At 54.9% G+C, this 14,008-nt stretch overlaps 1 protein-coding gene across 4 annotated transcripts in view; it reads left to right on the forward strand.

Moving 5' to 3' along the window:
* CELF5 (CUGBP Elav-like family member 5) overlaps nt 1-14,008 on the forward strand; it is a 42,589-nt gene that overhangs the window by 21,269 nt on the left and 7,312 nt on the right. For 3 of the 4 annotated variants that reach the window (XM_037042500.1, XM_037042501.1, XM_037042497.1), the window contains exons 3-10: nt 5,123-5,174; nt 6,926-7,054; nt 8,016-8,095; nt 9,731-9,877; nt 10,536-10,677; nt 10,762-10,908; nt 12,628-12,690; nt 13,167-13,253. In XM_037042500.1, coding sequence (XP_036898395.1) covers nt 5,123-5,174; nt 6,926-7,054; nt 8,016-8,095; nt 9,731-9,877; nt 10,536-10,677; nt 10,762-10,908; nt 12,628-12,690; nt 13,167-13,253 — 847 coding nt within the window. The remainder of the gene's footprint in view (nt 1-5,122; nt 5,175-6,925; nt 7,055-8,015; nt 8,096-9,730; nt 9,878-10,535; nt 10,678-10,761; nt 10,909-12,627; nt 12,691-13,166; nt 13,254-14,008) is intronic. The other variant, XM_037042498.1, reaches the window with a different exon arrangement.

Consider the following 14,008-nt stretch of genomic DNA (forward strand, 5'->3'; position numbering starts at 1 on the left):
CCAGAACAGAGCCCAGAATGGACCCTGGACCCTGAATCCAGGCTGGGCAGGTGCCTGAGATCCCAGTGGAGAGTCTCTGCTGAGCTGTAAAACCCCGGGGATGGGGCTCCTGGGAGCAGAACAGGTTCCACAGGGTCTGTGGGGGCCAGTGGGGCCAGCTGCTGTCTCTTGGCCAGCAGGGATCTGGACTGTGTAAGACTCACCAGCTCTCATCATGGAGGTCTTGGAGGCTGAGGGACACCCCAGATCTGGCAGCCACCCTGCTGCTCACCTGACCACCCCAGAAAGGGGTGTGTCCCTCTGTTCAGCTTCTTCCTGAAGACCCCTTCTGTGCCCACAAGGGTCTCTGAGGTGGGCTCATTGAAGGGCCCACGCCCACACTCCCACTTGGCTCAGTGTCAAGCAAATCCGCAAATGAGTGAGGGGCCCCAAGGTGTCAACATCCAATGATTCGACTTGCCTGGCCCTCCATTTCCTTACCTGTGAAGGGTATTTTAAGGATTCTGTGAGGCGGTGCGTGACAGGTGCTAAGCAGGCAACCGGGACCTTGGTAAATCTGTGCTGAGGGAATGAGTGAACCATCCAGGCAAGTCAGGCTTCAGGACTCCCAGCCAGCCGTGTTGTGCTACCGAGCCTGCTTGCTTCCAATGGAAGGGGGAAAGTGTAGACACGGCCTGGCACAAACTCTTGGGTTACCTCCTGTGCTCAGCACTCTGCCCAGCACATGTCCAGCTCGCTCTGTGCCCACAGGGACAGGGCCTGGGTCTCGCTTTCTGTGAAGACCATAGGTCTTGCCTCATTTCATTTGCTTGTTATTTGCAGTCCCTGTGCTGGTCCTTTCAGGTAAGGAGACACAGAGCCCCTCAGCTCCTGTCCCACAAGAGGGACAGTATGTGTGTGCATGTGTGTGTGCATGTGTGTGGGGGGCGTGCCGGGATCAAAGCATGGCCTGGGCAGAGCAACCAAAGCAGATGGATAGTGAGGAGAAGGCTTCAGGGGATGGTGGCACTTGAGGGGGCCTCTTCAAGGTGAGGATGGGAGGCAGAGGGGTGCATTCCAAGCCAGTTAGTGCAGCAGCAGTGCCCAGGACCTGGGGGAAGTCCTGGGGCTAAGTGATGGGGGGGGTGGCTCGAATGCTGGCATGAGGAGCTGACATGCTACATCTAATGGGGAGTCATGGCTGCACCTAGACCTGGAGAAGGTGGGAGAGGGGGAGGCTGGAATGGTGCCCTGGGCAGCCCAAATGGGGTGTCCACCTTGCTTCCTTCCTCTCCACACCTTCAGAAACAACCCCGTTGGGGCTTCCCTTGGGGTCCCTATATTTTCTAAAGTCACAACTTTGCAAATCCAGTAGACTCTTTGGGGCCCCGGCCTGACCACTAGAGACTCCTGCCGTCCCTCCCCCTCAGTTGCCTCAGTTTCTTTATCTGTAATATGCAGGTCAGCCTTAAGAGACCCTGTTTTCCCAATGGCGTATGGCTTGGTTGAAGTCACCCAGCAAAAGCTGCAGGGCAGAGCACGGGCTGAACCTCTGCTGCTGCATGCATGCCCACCCCAAAGACACAGGCGGTCCCAGTCCCAGCCCACAGGACCCTTGGCTGGAGGGGGCCTTGGTCCTCAGAGGACCTTGAGGAAATTGGCAGGAGATTGAACCTCTGAGTCTGATTCTTTCCCTTTCTGATGTGCTCTTCCATAAAACGGGAGTATTTACATCTCATAAATTTGTTTGGAGATTAAATGAGTCAGTGGATATACATATTGCTCCAACATGAGAGATCATCTCCCCTTCAAACTCCTATTCAAACTCTTATTCACTTCAAAACCCTCCACATATTTTCACCTTCACTGCAGCCCCAGGATTGCCTTTGGCTCTTCACCGTTCTTTACTCTGGGCTCTCCTAGCCCCTGATTCTGCCTGCTACTCCAACCCTGACCCTGTGTGCCTGGGGGTGTCTGTATCTGCCTCTGTCCCCACCCCCAGACCAGTGGGGTCCTCCCTGGGACTGCAGAATTACTCAGCATGGGACACACTGGGAATGCTGTTGAATAAATGAAAAGAGGAAGGGACAGGAAAGGGAGAGAAAAGGGACAGGAGATGCAGCATTGGGGAGCTAGAGAAGGTAGAGGAGAGAGGGAGGGCACTGGGCAGAGACCTTGGTGGGACAGATGGAGAGAAAGAGCTGGAAGGAGGTAGGCAGAGCCAGATGGGCAGGCAGGGTGAGTGGAGAGGTGGAGACGTGGTGAGGTGGCGTATGAGAGACTCAGCTCCCCCTTCCCTGCACACCTCTTCTGGGCTCCAGCGGGTGGGCAGGGCCTGGCCAGTAGCTGGGGAATTGCCTGGGTGGGAGGCACAGGGAGTGAGGCGCTGGGCCTCAGCTTGTGTATGACGTATGCCCCCCTGTGCACCCAGGACCACTGTGTGATCACAGCGCATGGATGCCAGCCTGGTGTGAGTCTCCAGGTTGGTGGGTAAGGTGGGGTGCGGGACTGTGGGGTGTGGACAGCTAGGCCTTCAAGCCTTCAAGCAGGGGCTGGAGAGGAGGGGACAGCCCACCTGGCTTTGGGGACCAGACCAGGACCTCCTCCCCCTGCCAATCTGACCCAGGATGAGGAAGGAGCCTTCCAGTACAAGGTGAAAGGTCCCAGACTCTGCAAATGGTGAGCAGGTAACCAGGCCATGAGAATGGGGTGAGGGTTTAGGGTGCTGTGATGAGGGCAGGTTCCCTCCCTGTGGCCCCCACCCTAGTTCCCTCTCTTGGCTCATCTATCTCCAGAAGATTATATTTAAATATCTCTTTTGTGCAAGGCAGGAGCTGGTCTCGCCCCTAAGAGGCAGTTTCCATGGCAACAACAATTGCCAGCTTCCAAGTGGTGAATCAGTGTTGCCATGGCAACTCCATCCTCATCTGCCCAAGGTGATGGGAGGAGGGAGGAGCTGAGGGCCAGTGGAGGTGAGGTGGGAAGGGTGGGGGAGCAGGAGGTTGATGCTCAGGTCCCCCCTACCCCCAACCTCCCTTCACCACCTCAATCCAGAATCTGGTCCCATCTGGTTGAAATAATCTACCCTCCTTCCTCCAGCTAGGAGGGTGTGGTACCCAGGTGGAGAAGACTCTGTGTGTGTGTGTGTGTGCGCGCGTGTGTTCGTGTTGTGGGGGAAGGGAGACATGGTTTCCCCTTTTCTCTGAGGGTAAGGTGGGGTGGCAGGAAGGTTGGGCCACAGGAACTGGGGACACTGGGTAAGGGAGACTAAGGCCTTTCTGGTTCTGGAGCTCCCAAGGCTGAGTTCAAATTGAGGCAGCTGGGCCCATATGTGTCTGGGACACACACTCCGAGAGGGGGATGGTATCTGAAGTGGGAAGGGCTCAGATGGGGAGGGGGACCAGAGAGAAGGAAAGAACTCAGAATGGGGTGCGGCTCAGAGCGGGGAGGGAAGCTAGAGAGGAGAACCCACTAGAGGAGGGTACTCAGGCGAAGAGGCTGCTGAGTGAGGGAGGGCATTCAGAACTGGGACAGAGTCTGAGAGAAGGGGAAGGAATTCTGAGGGGAGGAGACATGGGGCTTTCAAAGTTGGGGAGGGGTCTACACTGACGGGAGTGGGGGGAAAGATCTCTAAATTTGAGCTCTAGGAACCCTTAGTGCCTGGACTTATCTACCGTGACCTTGGCAGATACAGTAAGTGACTCCTCTCTGGACCTTGATTTTGAAATCTATAAAATGGGGTGAAAACTGGACCTCTCTGGAGCCTGGTGGGCAGCTGCATTGTGAGGAGAACACAGGCGTTTATCAAGCACCTTCTCTGGATCGGTGCAGAGATGGTGCCTTTCTGTGATGGTGGACTTGGCCACTTTCTTCTGGCCAGCTCAGTTGAGCAGGCTCATTGGATTCTCCCGCATCCTCTGCCCTGTGTGGGCGATGCTGTCATTCCCAGTCTGGAGGAAGAAGAGCAACACAGAGACACGTCTTGCCCTGAGGCAGAAGGAGGAGGGAACCTAGAGGGGTGAAAGGACTGCTCTTGTGGGCGCTTTTGAGTCGGGTTTTGAAAATTGAGTAGGAGTTCACCAAAGAGCAGGTTGGGAATACTCTGTCCTAGGACAAGTGGAGAAGCAAATGTCACCCCCATCCCATATTCCTCAAGTCTGTTGTCAAATATTCACATTAGCTCATATCATGCCAATAGCTGGGTAAGTTTGGGGCCAGAGGCTAGGGGAGGATTTCTTTCACTGAACCTCATTTTCAGTGCTAGGGGTGGAGGATAGAAGTGTTTAGAACACTGAGTCCGTATTGCAGGCTGGTCCACTCAGGTATGATAGTCCTCCCACCTAAGGCTCAGGGAGCTGACTAAATGTAGCAGCCTTGGTGTATTGGTCAGCTACTTCTGAATAACAAACCACTCCAACCATTGTATTTGGTCAGGGTTCTGTGAGTTAGTAATGCTGACCTGGCTCAGCTGGTGGTTCATCTGCTGGTCTCCCCAGGGGCATTCATGCAGCTGTAGTCAGCTGGGGCTTGACTGGGGCAAGCTGGGCCAGGACACCCTCACTCCTAAGTGCTGTGTGTCTGTGGGGCCTCTCTGTGCGTGAAGTCTACCACCCTCCAGCAGCTTGCCTGGGCATATCCACCTGGTCAACTCAGGGTTCCAAGAGCGGAAGCTACAAGGCCTCTTGAGGCCAAGGTTGGAACTCTCACAACTTCACTTCCACCACATTCTATTGGTCAGAGCAAGTCATACAGCCAAGTCCAGGTGCAAAAGGAAAATAGACTCCAGTCCTTGACGAGAAGAACCACAAAGTCATGTCACATACAGGGACTGGAGGAATTGGGCCATCTTTGTAAATAGTCAATCACACTTGGGGAGGCATGGAGGCCTCCTGGAGGAAGGGATGTTGTTACTGAGTTCTAAAGGCTCAGTAAGAGTTTCCCAGGCAGCCTGAGCAAAGCCCCGTAGGTGGGAGCATGTGTTGTTGGGTTTGAGGGGAATGTTAGTGGCTGCCAGGTGGTTGGTGGGATGCTGAGGCTGGTGAGGTAGGCAGGGTTGCCTGGCAGAGCTCAGGCCAAGCCCCTACCCCTACCCATGCTACTCCAGCTGCTGACCATGACCTCCCCATCCCTCCTTTCTCCACAGATGGCACGGCCAATCCAGGTGAAGCCTGCAGACAGCGAAAGCCGTGGAGGTAGTTGTCATCTCTCCCTGACCTCCAGGCTGTGGGTGGGCAGAGGGGGAAGGACGGAAGATCCTTTCACGGAAGGCTGCAATAGTCGCCTGCCTGCTCACACACCTAATGGGTTAGGGACAGGAGAGCACAGGGCCTGTGTCCCCTCTTCCCAACCAAAGAGCCACAGGCCAAGGGCAGCTGCTTCCCCTGGAGCTTACAATACCCTATTCCTCTCAGGGGGCAGTAATGGGACCTTCAGATGCAGAGGGGATGGTGTCTCTGAGGGGCTGTGGATTGATCTGTTCATGTGCATGTTTGCACATCTGAACAAGTGCATCTCTCTGTGTGTAAGCATGCATATTTGAGCACACCTGTGTGCAGGCATGTGAGAATATGTGCACGTGTGTTTGTGCAGCAAGTGTGATGGAGTGCATGCGCAACTACATTCCCAGCCTGTGTGCAGGCATGTATGTTCAAGTGTGTGTGCTTGATTGTAACAGGCTGGGTGATTAGGGGTGCAGGCTGGAGGCTTGGAGTCTGTGTGGGGCTGGACTGTGTGATGGGGGTGTGCCTATGGGAGTACTGGGCTGTCCCCAGTGGGAAACAAAAAGTCTTGGAGATTTTCTCCTCATTTCAGGTGGACTGGGGGCTGAGGGAGAATAGCCAGCCTTGGGGATGGTCTGTGGGGCAGGGCTGTTAGGCCTCCCATGTATGTGTAGGAGCCTAGTGAAGCCCACGTGGGCTGGGAGCCTGTTTTTATACTCTCCAACCTGACTGCCAGTGTGGGCCCTGGATCAGAGAGGTGGGGTCTGCGTGTCTCCATCTCTTCATCCTCTTGCTTTTTCCCCTCTCCCTCCATATCTGTTTCTCTGTCCTTATCTTTTTCTCTCCTGCCTCTCTGGTTCTCTCTCCGCTATTCTCTGTGTCTTTCTTTGCCCGTCTCCATTTCACTCTCATCTCTCTCCCTCCCTTCCTGATTCTCACTCTCTCTGTTTCTTCCTTCCTCCTACCCCCATGAGTGACAGCTGCCAGAAAACTGATCTCCATAGTAACCCAACTCACCATCTCAGGGAGAGGAAGCTACCACATTCCTGATTATAGGGGAGCAGCACAATTACCCCAAGGGCCAGGGCTCTGGGGCCTCACACAGGAGAGGCTGGCCCAAACTGACCCCTGGCCTCAGACTTCGGCAGGTCCCAGCCAGGCATCCAGCTAGGCACCCACTCCAAACCTACCTGAGGGGAACTGTAGGCTCCCCAGACACCTGGTCCTGTGCACACATGTGCTCTCATTCATTCAACAAACATTGATGCCTGGCCCCTCCTGTGCACTGGCAAGGCTGGGCAGGGAGCTCTGTTGGGCACCATGAGGCTGCAGAGGCCATCAACGCTGACCCCTCCCTGGAAAATCTAGATGGCAGGCAGACAGGCTGACAGGGACCTAGGCCAGGTACGGCAGTTCTTAACCCTGGTACTATGTGCAGAATCTCTGAGGCCACAGGGGAGAGAGACCGTCTTTGCCCAGAGAGTGGGAGCAGTGGAGCAGGGGTCCGAAAGGACTGGAGGGAGGGCATTCCAGATGGGGGAGGGGGACACCGCATGAGCAAAGGTGTGGAGATGGGTCTGAGCAGGAACATGGGAGGGTAAAGAGACCCAGGGCAGGGAAAGCACCAGGCTGTGACCTCCCTCGCACGCATGAAACAGGCGGGCTCAGTGGAGAAATTCCAAGGCTTTCAAGCCAGGACTCGGCTGAGGTGGTGTCTCCGCCCACAGGGGACCGGAAACTGTTTGTGGGGATGCTGAACAAGCAGCAATCGGAAGAGGACGTGTTGCGGCTGTTCCAGCCCTTCGGGGTTATAGATGAGTGCACGGTGCTCCGGGGACCTGATGGCAGCAGCAAAGGTGACAGACCAGGATCGAGGGGGCTCTGGGGGAGGGGCCTAAGGCACAGGGGCGGGGCATGCAGGGAGCAGGACTGGGGGTGGGGCCCTTGGTTGTTGTAGGGGCGGGTCCTGCCTATGAGCCTGTGACTACCTGGGAATACCTGTCTCCATCTGACTGTCCATGGGACTGTTTCCGCCTGCATTTGCCTGTGTCCTGTGGATTTTATTTCTGCCTATATAACTGTACCTTCCAGGAACGATTGTTTAATGACTTCCAAAGACTTGCTTTCCTGTCTGCCCACATGACTGAATGTGACTGGGTTTACATATCACTCTCTCTGTATCTCTGAGTCTCTCGCTCTTTCTGCCTGGGTGTCCAAGTGACTATTTCTGTCTGGGTGTTCATGTGTCTGGTGGTCTCTGGCTGTCTGTCCACTGATTCTGCCTGGACGAGTGCCCAGCTGGGTCTGCCCTTGTCTGGTGACTTTATCCCCATTTCTTCCATTCTGGTCACATGAGCCTATCCATCTGGGTCTGAGTTCATCTCTGCCTGAGTGTGCGCACAGGACTGTATCTCTCCAAATCTGTGTCTCATGGTTTGTTACTTTAATTCTGCACATCTAATTACAACTCTGGATCTCGCGGTGTTGGTGGCTAGTATGTGTCCTCTAAGCTTGTCCCCTTCACTTGACTGTGCATTTGACAAGCAGCTATCTGGCTGGCTGGCTTTATGATTGAATGGATGACTGATCGGCTGACTGTCCAACCCCATGGCTGGCTGTGTGTCCCTGTCACTGTCAGATTCTTTGTTGCCCAGCTCTCTGAGCAAACGGCTGGCTGGCTCTGTTGTCCAGATGTCTGGCTTTCTGGCTGCGTGTGTCTGATGCTGATTGGCCATCCAGGGCTCCCAGCCCCTTCTGGTGGCCCCTGCCTGTCCAGAAAGACCCCGTTGCCTCTCACCTGTTCTTCTCTTGGTGCAGGCTGTGCCTTCGTGAAGTTCTCCTCCCACACAGAGGCTCAGGCAGCTATCCATGCCCTGCATGGCAGCCAGACCATGCCGGTAAGTAGGGGCTGCCCTGGGCCATTGTGGTGGTGTGCATGGAAAAGAGGCAAGGGGCCCTCTCCCTTCCATCCCAGCTGCCTTCTAGTCCCTGGCTCTTCTTCAGAGAGGGCATAGGTGGAAAAGGGAACAGTTTCTGATGGTGGTATGAGTGGGTGTATGCATGTGTGTGAGTGTGTGTGTGAATGTATGTGGGTAAGGATGTACTGCTAGTGTGTCTGGCAGTGAACGTAGGAGGGCCTATATGTCTGAGTGCATGGTGCAAACACATTGAGTGCATGGTTGTGCCTGGGTAATGTGGGGGAACAAGTGCATGTGTGTGCCTCTGTAGGTGTGAGGGTGTGCGGATGTGTGTGCAGATGAGTGCATGTGTGTATGTGTGAGTGAGGGTTGTGATTATACGTGCAGTGACTTATGCTTATGTATGTATGTGTGGTTTTGTGCATGAGTATGTGAATGTATGTGTGCGAGTGTGTGTGCCCATGCATGGTGTGTGTGCTATTAATGAATGTGAGCATGCATGGTGAGTGTGTGTGTGTGAGAGAGAGTGTGTGTGTATATGTGTGAGTACACAGGAGGGGTGAGATGGGATTTGCCAAGGCCAGTGGAGGGACACCAGGGCTGGGGAGTGACAAGATCAAAGGCAGTGGTAGGAATGGGAGGCCCCAGAGCAGTTCAAGGCTGAGGCATGCAGATTCCTCCTCTGTCCATGAGAGCCACAGAGGGGTTCCACAGGGAAGGGAAGGAACCAGGCTGGTTTGAAATATCTCCTTGGGGCTAGAGTAGGGGTGGGCAGAAACAAGACTGGAGCCGGGAGCTTGTGGGTCAGCAGCAGAGTAAGGCTGGGCAGGACCACCCCGGCACTGGGTGACCTGCCCCCCTAGAAAGGAAGCTCCAGGAGTCACCTTCACTGAATGTAATGTCCAGATCTGCATGGGAAGATGAGCCTGGAGGAACCAGCTCTTCTCTCAGTTGTTCGTGAAAATGGGTGTGAAGTGCAGGGCAGTGGCAGAAGAGCAGTGCCAGTCTCAGTCCCTGGACAGGCAGGGTTGGCTCGTCGCCAGGCCAGGCTTCCTCCTACTCGGAGCTGTCCCATGATGGGGCTGGCAAGCCCAGTGGGGGGTGAGCTCGTCACCAAACGGGGCATGTCAACCTCTCTGATGGTCCGAGCCTCTGATGGTTCTCAGGTGCAAGGTGCCATTCGCAGGATGATCCACCTGTGCCCCATTATTACTCTCTGGCAACTGGATTCTCACCTGTTCTCAGCTGTGTGGGTGACAGTTATTCCTCCACCCAGGTTGCCATTGTTCCTCTCCAGTATTTGGATTCTCCTATTTTTGAAAGAAAATGTGCCTGAGAGTCAGGGACCTCCACTGTATCCTAAACACACCCCCTGGGCCAGATGCCTGACCCATGTGCAGGGCTGGCTGCACAGTCAAGCGTGAGATCCAGGACTCTGATCTTTAGGTGGTCTCGCTGTGGTGCCTGAGGTCTGCAGCTAGGGGCTCATGGACGGGGCCAGCAGCTGCTGCCATCTAGGCAACACAAGAACCTGAGCTGGTGTGGCTCTGGGGACCCCAGAGTCCTGGTTACCTCCCTCCTCTTTTCCCTCCCTGCCTGCTACTGCCCCTGCAGGGTGCCTCCTCCAGCCTGGTGGTGAAGTTTGCCGACACGGACAAGGAGCGAACGCTACGGCGCATGCAGCAGATGGTGGGCCAGCTGGGCATTCTGACGCCATCCCTCACCCTGCCCTTCAGCCCCTACAGTGCCTACGCCCAGGCTGTGAGTGACCCCAACAAACACACTTTTGTCTCCAGTGGGGTTCCCAAGACCACTCTGATGATCTGGTTCAGTCTCTCTCTCTCCATCTAGTATCTTTGAGATGTCTGTCACTGCCCATCTTTCTGTCTTTTGCCCAGTCTCTCTGACTTGGGGTCCTTTCCTGGCCATGGCTGATTTCTGAGCCCCAACCATGGCTGAGCCCCCAGCCTTAAACTGAGCCCAGAGCCCAAGCAGAACCCCAACTCTGGACTGGCGTGACCTCAGGATGAGACCCCAAATCCAGGCTGAGCCTCAACCCCAAACTGAGACCAAACCCAGAGTGAGCCTCTCAATCCAGGCTAATTCCGAACTGAGTCCCAACCCTGAACTCATGGCTGAGTTCAGTGTTGGCTGATCCCTGATCCCGGACCAAGACCAAATTCCTGACTGAATTCAGATCCCTGGATGAGCCCAGATTCCTATGAACCCTGACTCTAGACCGAGCCCTAACCCCAGGCAGAGCTCCGATTCGTTACAGATCTTTGACCTTAGCCTGAGCCAAGGTATCCAGCCTGACCCCCTCCTAGTTACTGGAGGGCCAGGCCTCCGCCCGGGGAGGCTGTGATCTCAGGGCAGGTGCCACCTTGACTATGCATGTTAACTCCCTCTCCACCCCCAGCTCATGCAGCAGCAGACAACAGTCCTGTCCACTTCGGGCAGCTACCTGAGCCCTGGCGTGGCCTTCTCACCCTGCCATATCCAGCAGATCGGCGCTGTCAGCCTTAATGGGCTGCCTGCCACACCCATCGCCCCTGCCTCTGGTGAGAGTCCCCCAGAGGCCCAAGAATGGGTGGGGAGGGCTGGGGCCAGGCCCAGGCTCCCCATGACGATCTTCTGCTCCACAGGACTGCACTCGCCCCCACTGCTCAGCACTGCCGCCGTACCCGGCCTCGTGGCTCCCATCACCAACAGCTTTGCAGGTGTTGTGCCCTTTCCTGGTGGGCACCCTGCCCTAGAGACTGTATATGCCAATGGCCTCATGCCCTACCCAGGTAACTCAGGTGGTTCCTCAGGGCCTAGGAGAGCGTCAGGGGGCAGGGACGGTATCTCTAGGACAAGCTTAATTTGCTGTGCCTTGGTGCCCACGCAACAGATGCAGAACAAAGGGAGTCTCAGCTGAGCAGATATGTTCTGTGGGCACAGAGAAAAAGGTTAAACATAGGAACTTTGGACCCAGACATTTCTGGGTTCATATTCAAGTTTGGTGGCCCTGGGTGATTCCTTTAAGTCTCTGAGTTTCCCTTTGCTCATCTGTAAAATGGATCAAACAGTCATCTCAGCAGGTTGCACTGACAGTGAATTTAGTGTGTAAAATGCTTAACATGTCACCTAGTACTAAGAATGGCACCATCAATCTTAGTTATTAATCATTACTATTTGGGAAGGTATCAGTGCCCGTATCCATTCATTCATTCATTGATTCATTCACTCAATACTTGCCATGAACTGATTTGAGCTGGGCTCTGCCTTCATGAAGCAGAGGTCCCTCCCACCTTTCCCTACCCTATACCATGAGTACAAGGCAAACATCTTCCAACACCTTGCTGAGGTGAAGTAAGTCATCTGGTGTTTCCACCATTGAAGAGAATTTATTTTTATTTTGAAATGATTGGAGGCTCACAGGGAGTTGCCAAAATAACACAGAGAAGTCCTGTGTACCTCTCACCCATCTTCCCCCATGCTAACATCTTACATGATCAGAGGACACTGTCAAAACCAGGGAACTGACACTGGTATGTACAATAAACTACTCTGTACAATAAACTCCACTGGAGTAGGAGAGCTTATTCACATTTCACTGCTCTCTTTACATGTACCTGAGGCAGGTGTGTGTGTGTGTGGCAGGGGGATTCTATACCATTTTATCACAGGTATAGATTCATGTAACCACCACCACAACCAAGACACAGAACTGTTCTGGCTGTATGAAGGATTCGTTCATGCAACCCTTTACAATCCTCCTCCCGTCTCCCCCCCCCACGCACCACCCTCCAGAGTCTTTTTATTTTTATTTTTTTTATCTTTAGAGGGAAGGGAAGGAGAGAATGAGAGAAATGTCAATGTATGGTTGTCTGTTGTGAGTCCCCTGCTGGGAACTGGCCTGCAACCCAGGCATGTGCCCTGACTGGGAATTGAACCGTGATCGTGTGGTTCACAGGCCTGCGCTCAATCCACTGAGCTACACCAGCCAGGGCTTCCAAGCAGAATATTTTGGCTGAATTTTCTCGATTCACCAGCTCTAGTGGCCTGGACAAACTCTCTCCTCCCTTACCTCCTCCACTAGGGGCAGTCAGGTCACAACCACATAGTGGGTCCATAGGGTGTCTGATGAACGAGGTTTGGGGAGTGAGAGAGGGGAAGGGATGGGGGTGAGTGGTGGTCTGGAGCAGAGGCCTGGAGTCCGGAGAATCTAGAGAATAAAGGGAACAAGTGAGTGGGCCAGGATGGAGAGAGAGATGGGGGTGATATTTCAGCCTCTCTGGAGTCCAAGAAACCTGGATTCCAGGTAGGCTTCTGCCATTTCCCAGTTACTTCACCTATTTGAGTCTTAGTTTCCCCACCTGTAAAATGGGAATCATACCTGTAAACCGTTTACACAGGGGTGAAGCTGGGGCGGATGTCTGTTGCTCTCCTTCCGGCTCTTAAGAATTGGGGGTGGAAAGAAGTCTTCTGCTGCCCCTGCCCCACTCAGCCCTTCCGTCTGCCCGCAGCTCAGAGCCCGACCATGGCTGAGACCCTTCATCCAGCCTTCTCTGGAGTCCAGCAGTACACAGGTAGGGAAGCTGGCCCGCACCGCGGGTGGCCCCACCCCACAAGAAGCCCCGCCCCCAAGGCTCGGCCCCCAACGTCTTTCTTTTTCTAGCCAAGCTTTCCTACTCTGGCCCTGGTCCAATCCCAGCTCTTAGCCCTAGTTCCCTCTTTAGCGTCTGATCCCGCCCCTCAGAACCCACCTTGGGTACCGTCTTGCCTCTACCAAGGCCCCACCCCATCGCTGGCTCTTCATGAGGCCAGCCTTGGCCCTCCCTTAACTCATGGCTCCTCCTCTCAAATCCTGGCCCCGCCCTCTTTCCCTGTTGCCTTGGCTCCACCCCTTAGGCTGGCTCCTCGCTGTGGCCACGCCCCTCCCCCTTCCCAAGACCCGGCATTGACCCCGCCCTTACCTCTGGCCCCTACCCCTGGAGTCAGTCCTGTCCCGCTCACGCCGGGCACCCACCCGCCTCACGCCCGCTTCCGCTCCGGGTCTCTACAGCCGTGTACCCCACTGCGGCCATCACGCCCATCGCGCACAGCGTCCCACAGCCGCCGCCCCTCCTGCAGCAGCAGCAGCAGCGAGAAGGTGAGGGGGCCGCGAACTCCCCCAGGCGCCAGCCCCGCCCTCTGACCGCCCCCTCCACCTCTAGGACTTATACCTGATCTTGCCTCTGGGAATCCGGGGCTAAGAACGCGACCCAGGGGCTAGGCAGGACTGAGTTCAGGTCCTGACGTAGCCCCTAGGTGTTGGGGGGAGCAACTGAATCTCCTCCGAGCCTCAGTTTCCTCCTCCGGAAAGGGAGCCGTTCTAGCTCAAACCCATTGGCATAGAGGAACCCTCTCCAAAATGGAATGATTCTGAATTTTTGGAGAGGAAATTCGTTTTGACTTTGGGGATGGGGTGGTGAGGTATTTCTAGTAAACTGAGTTCACCCCAATAAAGTAGAGGGATGCAAGGGTTAGATTCTTGAGTCGGACAACTGGAGTTCAGATCCACCTAGTTCTGACTTGGGACAAAAGGAAGATACCTCACTACCCTATGCCTCAGTTCTCCCATCTGTAACATAGACAGGTGTCTGTGCCAAGTGATGTTACTGGGAAGTAAGCAGTAGCTGTTCCTGACACACAGGGGGCGCTCATCACCAGGGGCTACCTTCTGTCTTTAATCCAGCTAGTAGGGGTGCAGGAGCTGGGGAGAGGCGGCCAACCAAAAAAGACCCAGGTCACCCCATAGCAAGGGAAGCTCAGAGCCTGGCCCGCAGCCATGTCAAACAAATGAAAAAAAGATAGGACCCTACTAAAAACTGTAGCAGTCTTATCAATGTTAGATGTCTAAGAAAT

Source organism: Sturnira hondurensis, unplaced genomic scaffold (assembly GCF_014824575.4).
Source record: "Sturnira hondurensis isolate 20B ecotype Veracruz unplaced genomic scaffold, ASM1482457v3 Scaffold0003693, whole genome shotgun sequence".
NCBI lineage: Eukaryota > Metazoa > Chordata > Mammalia > Chiroptera > Phyllostomidae > Sturnira > Sturnira hondurensis.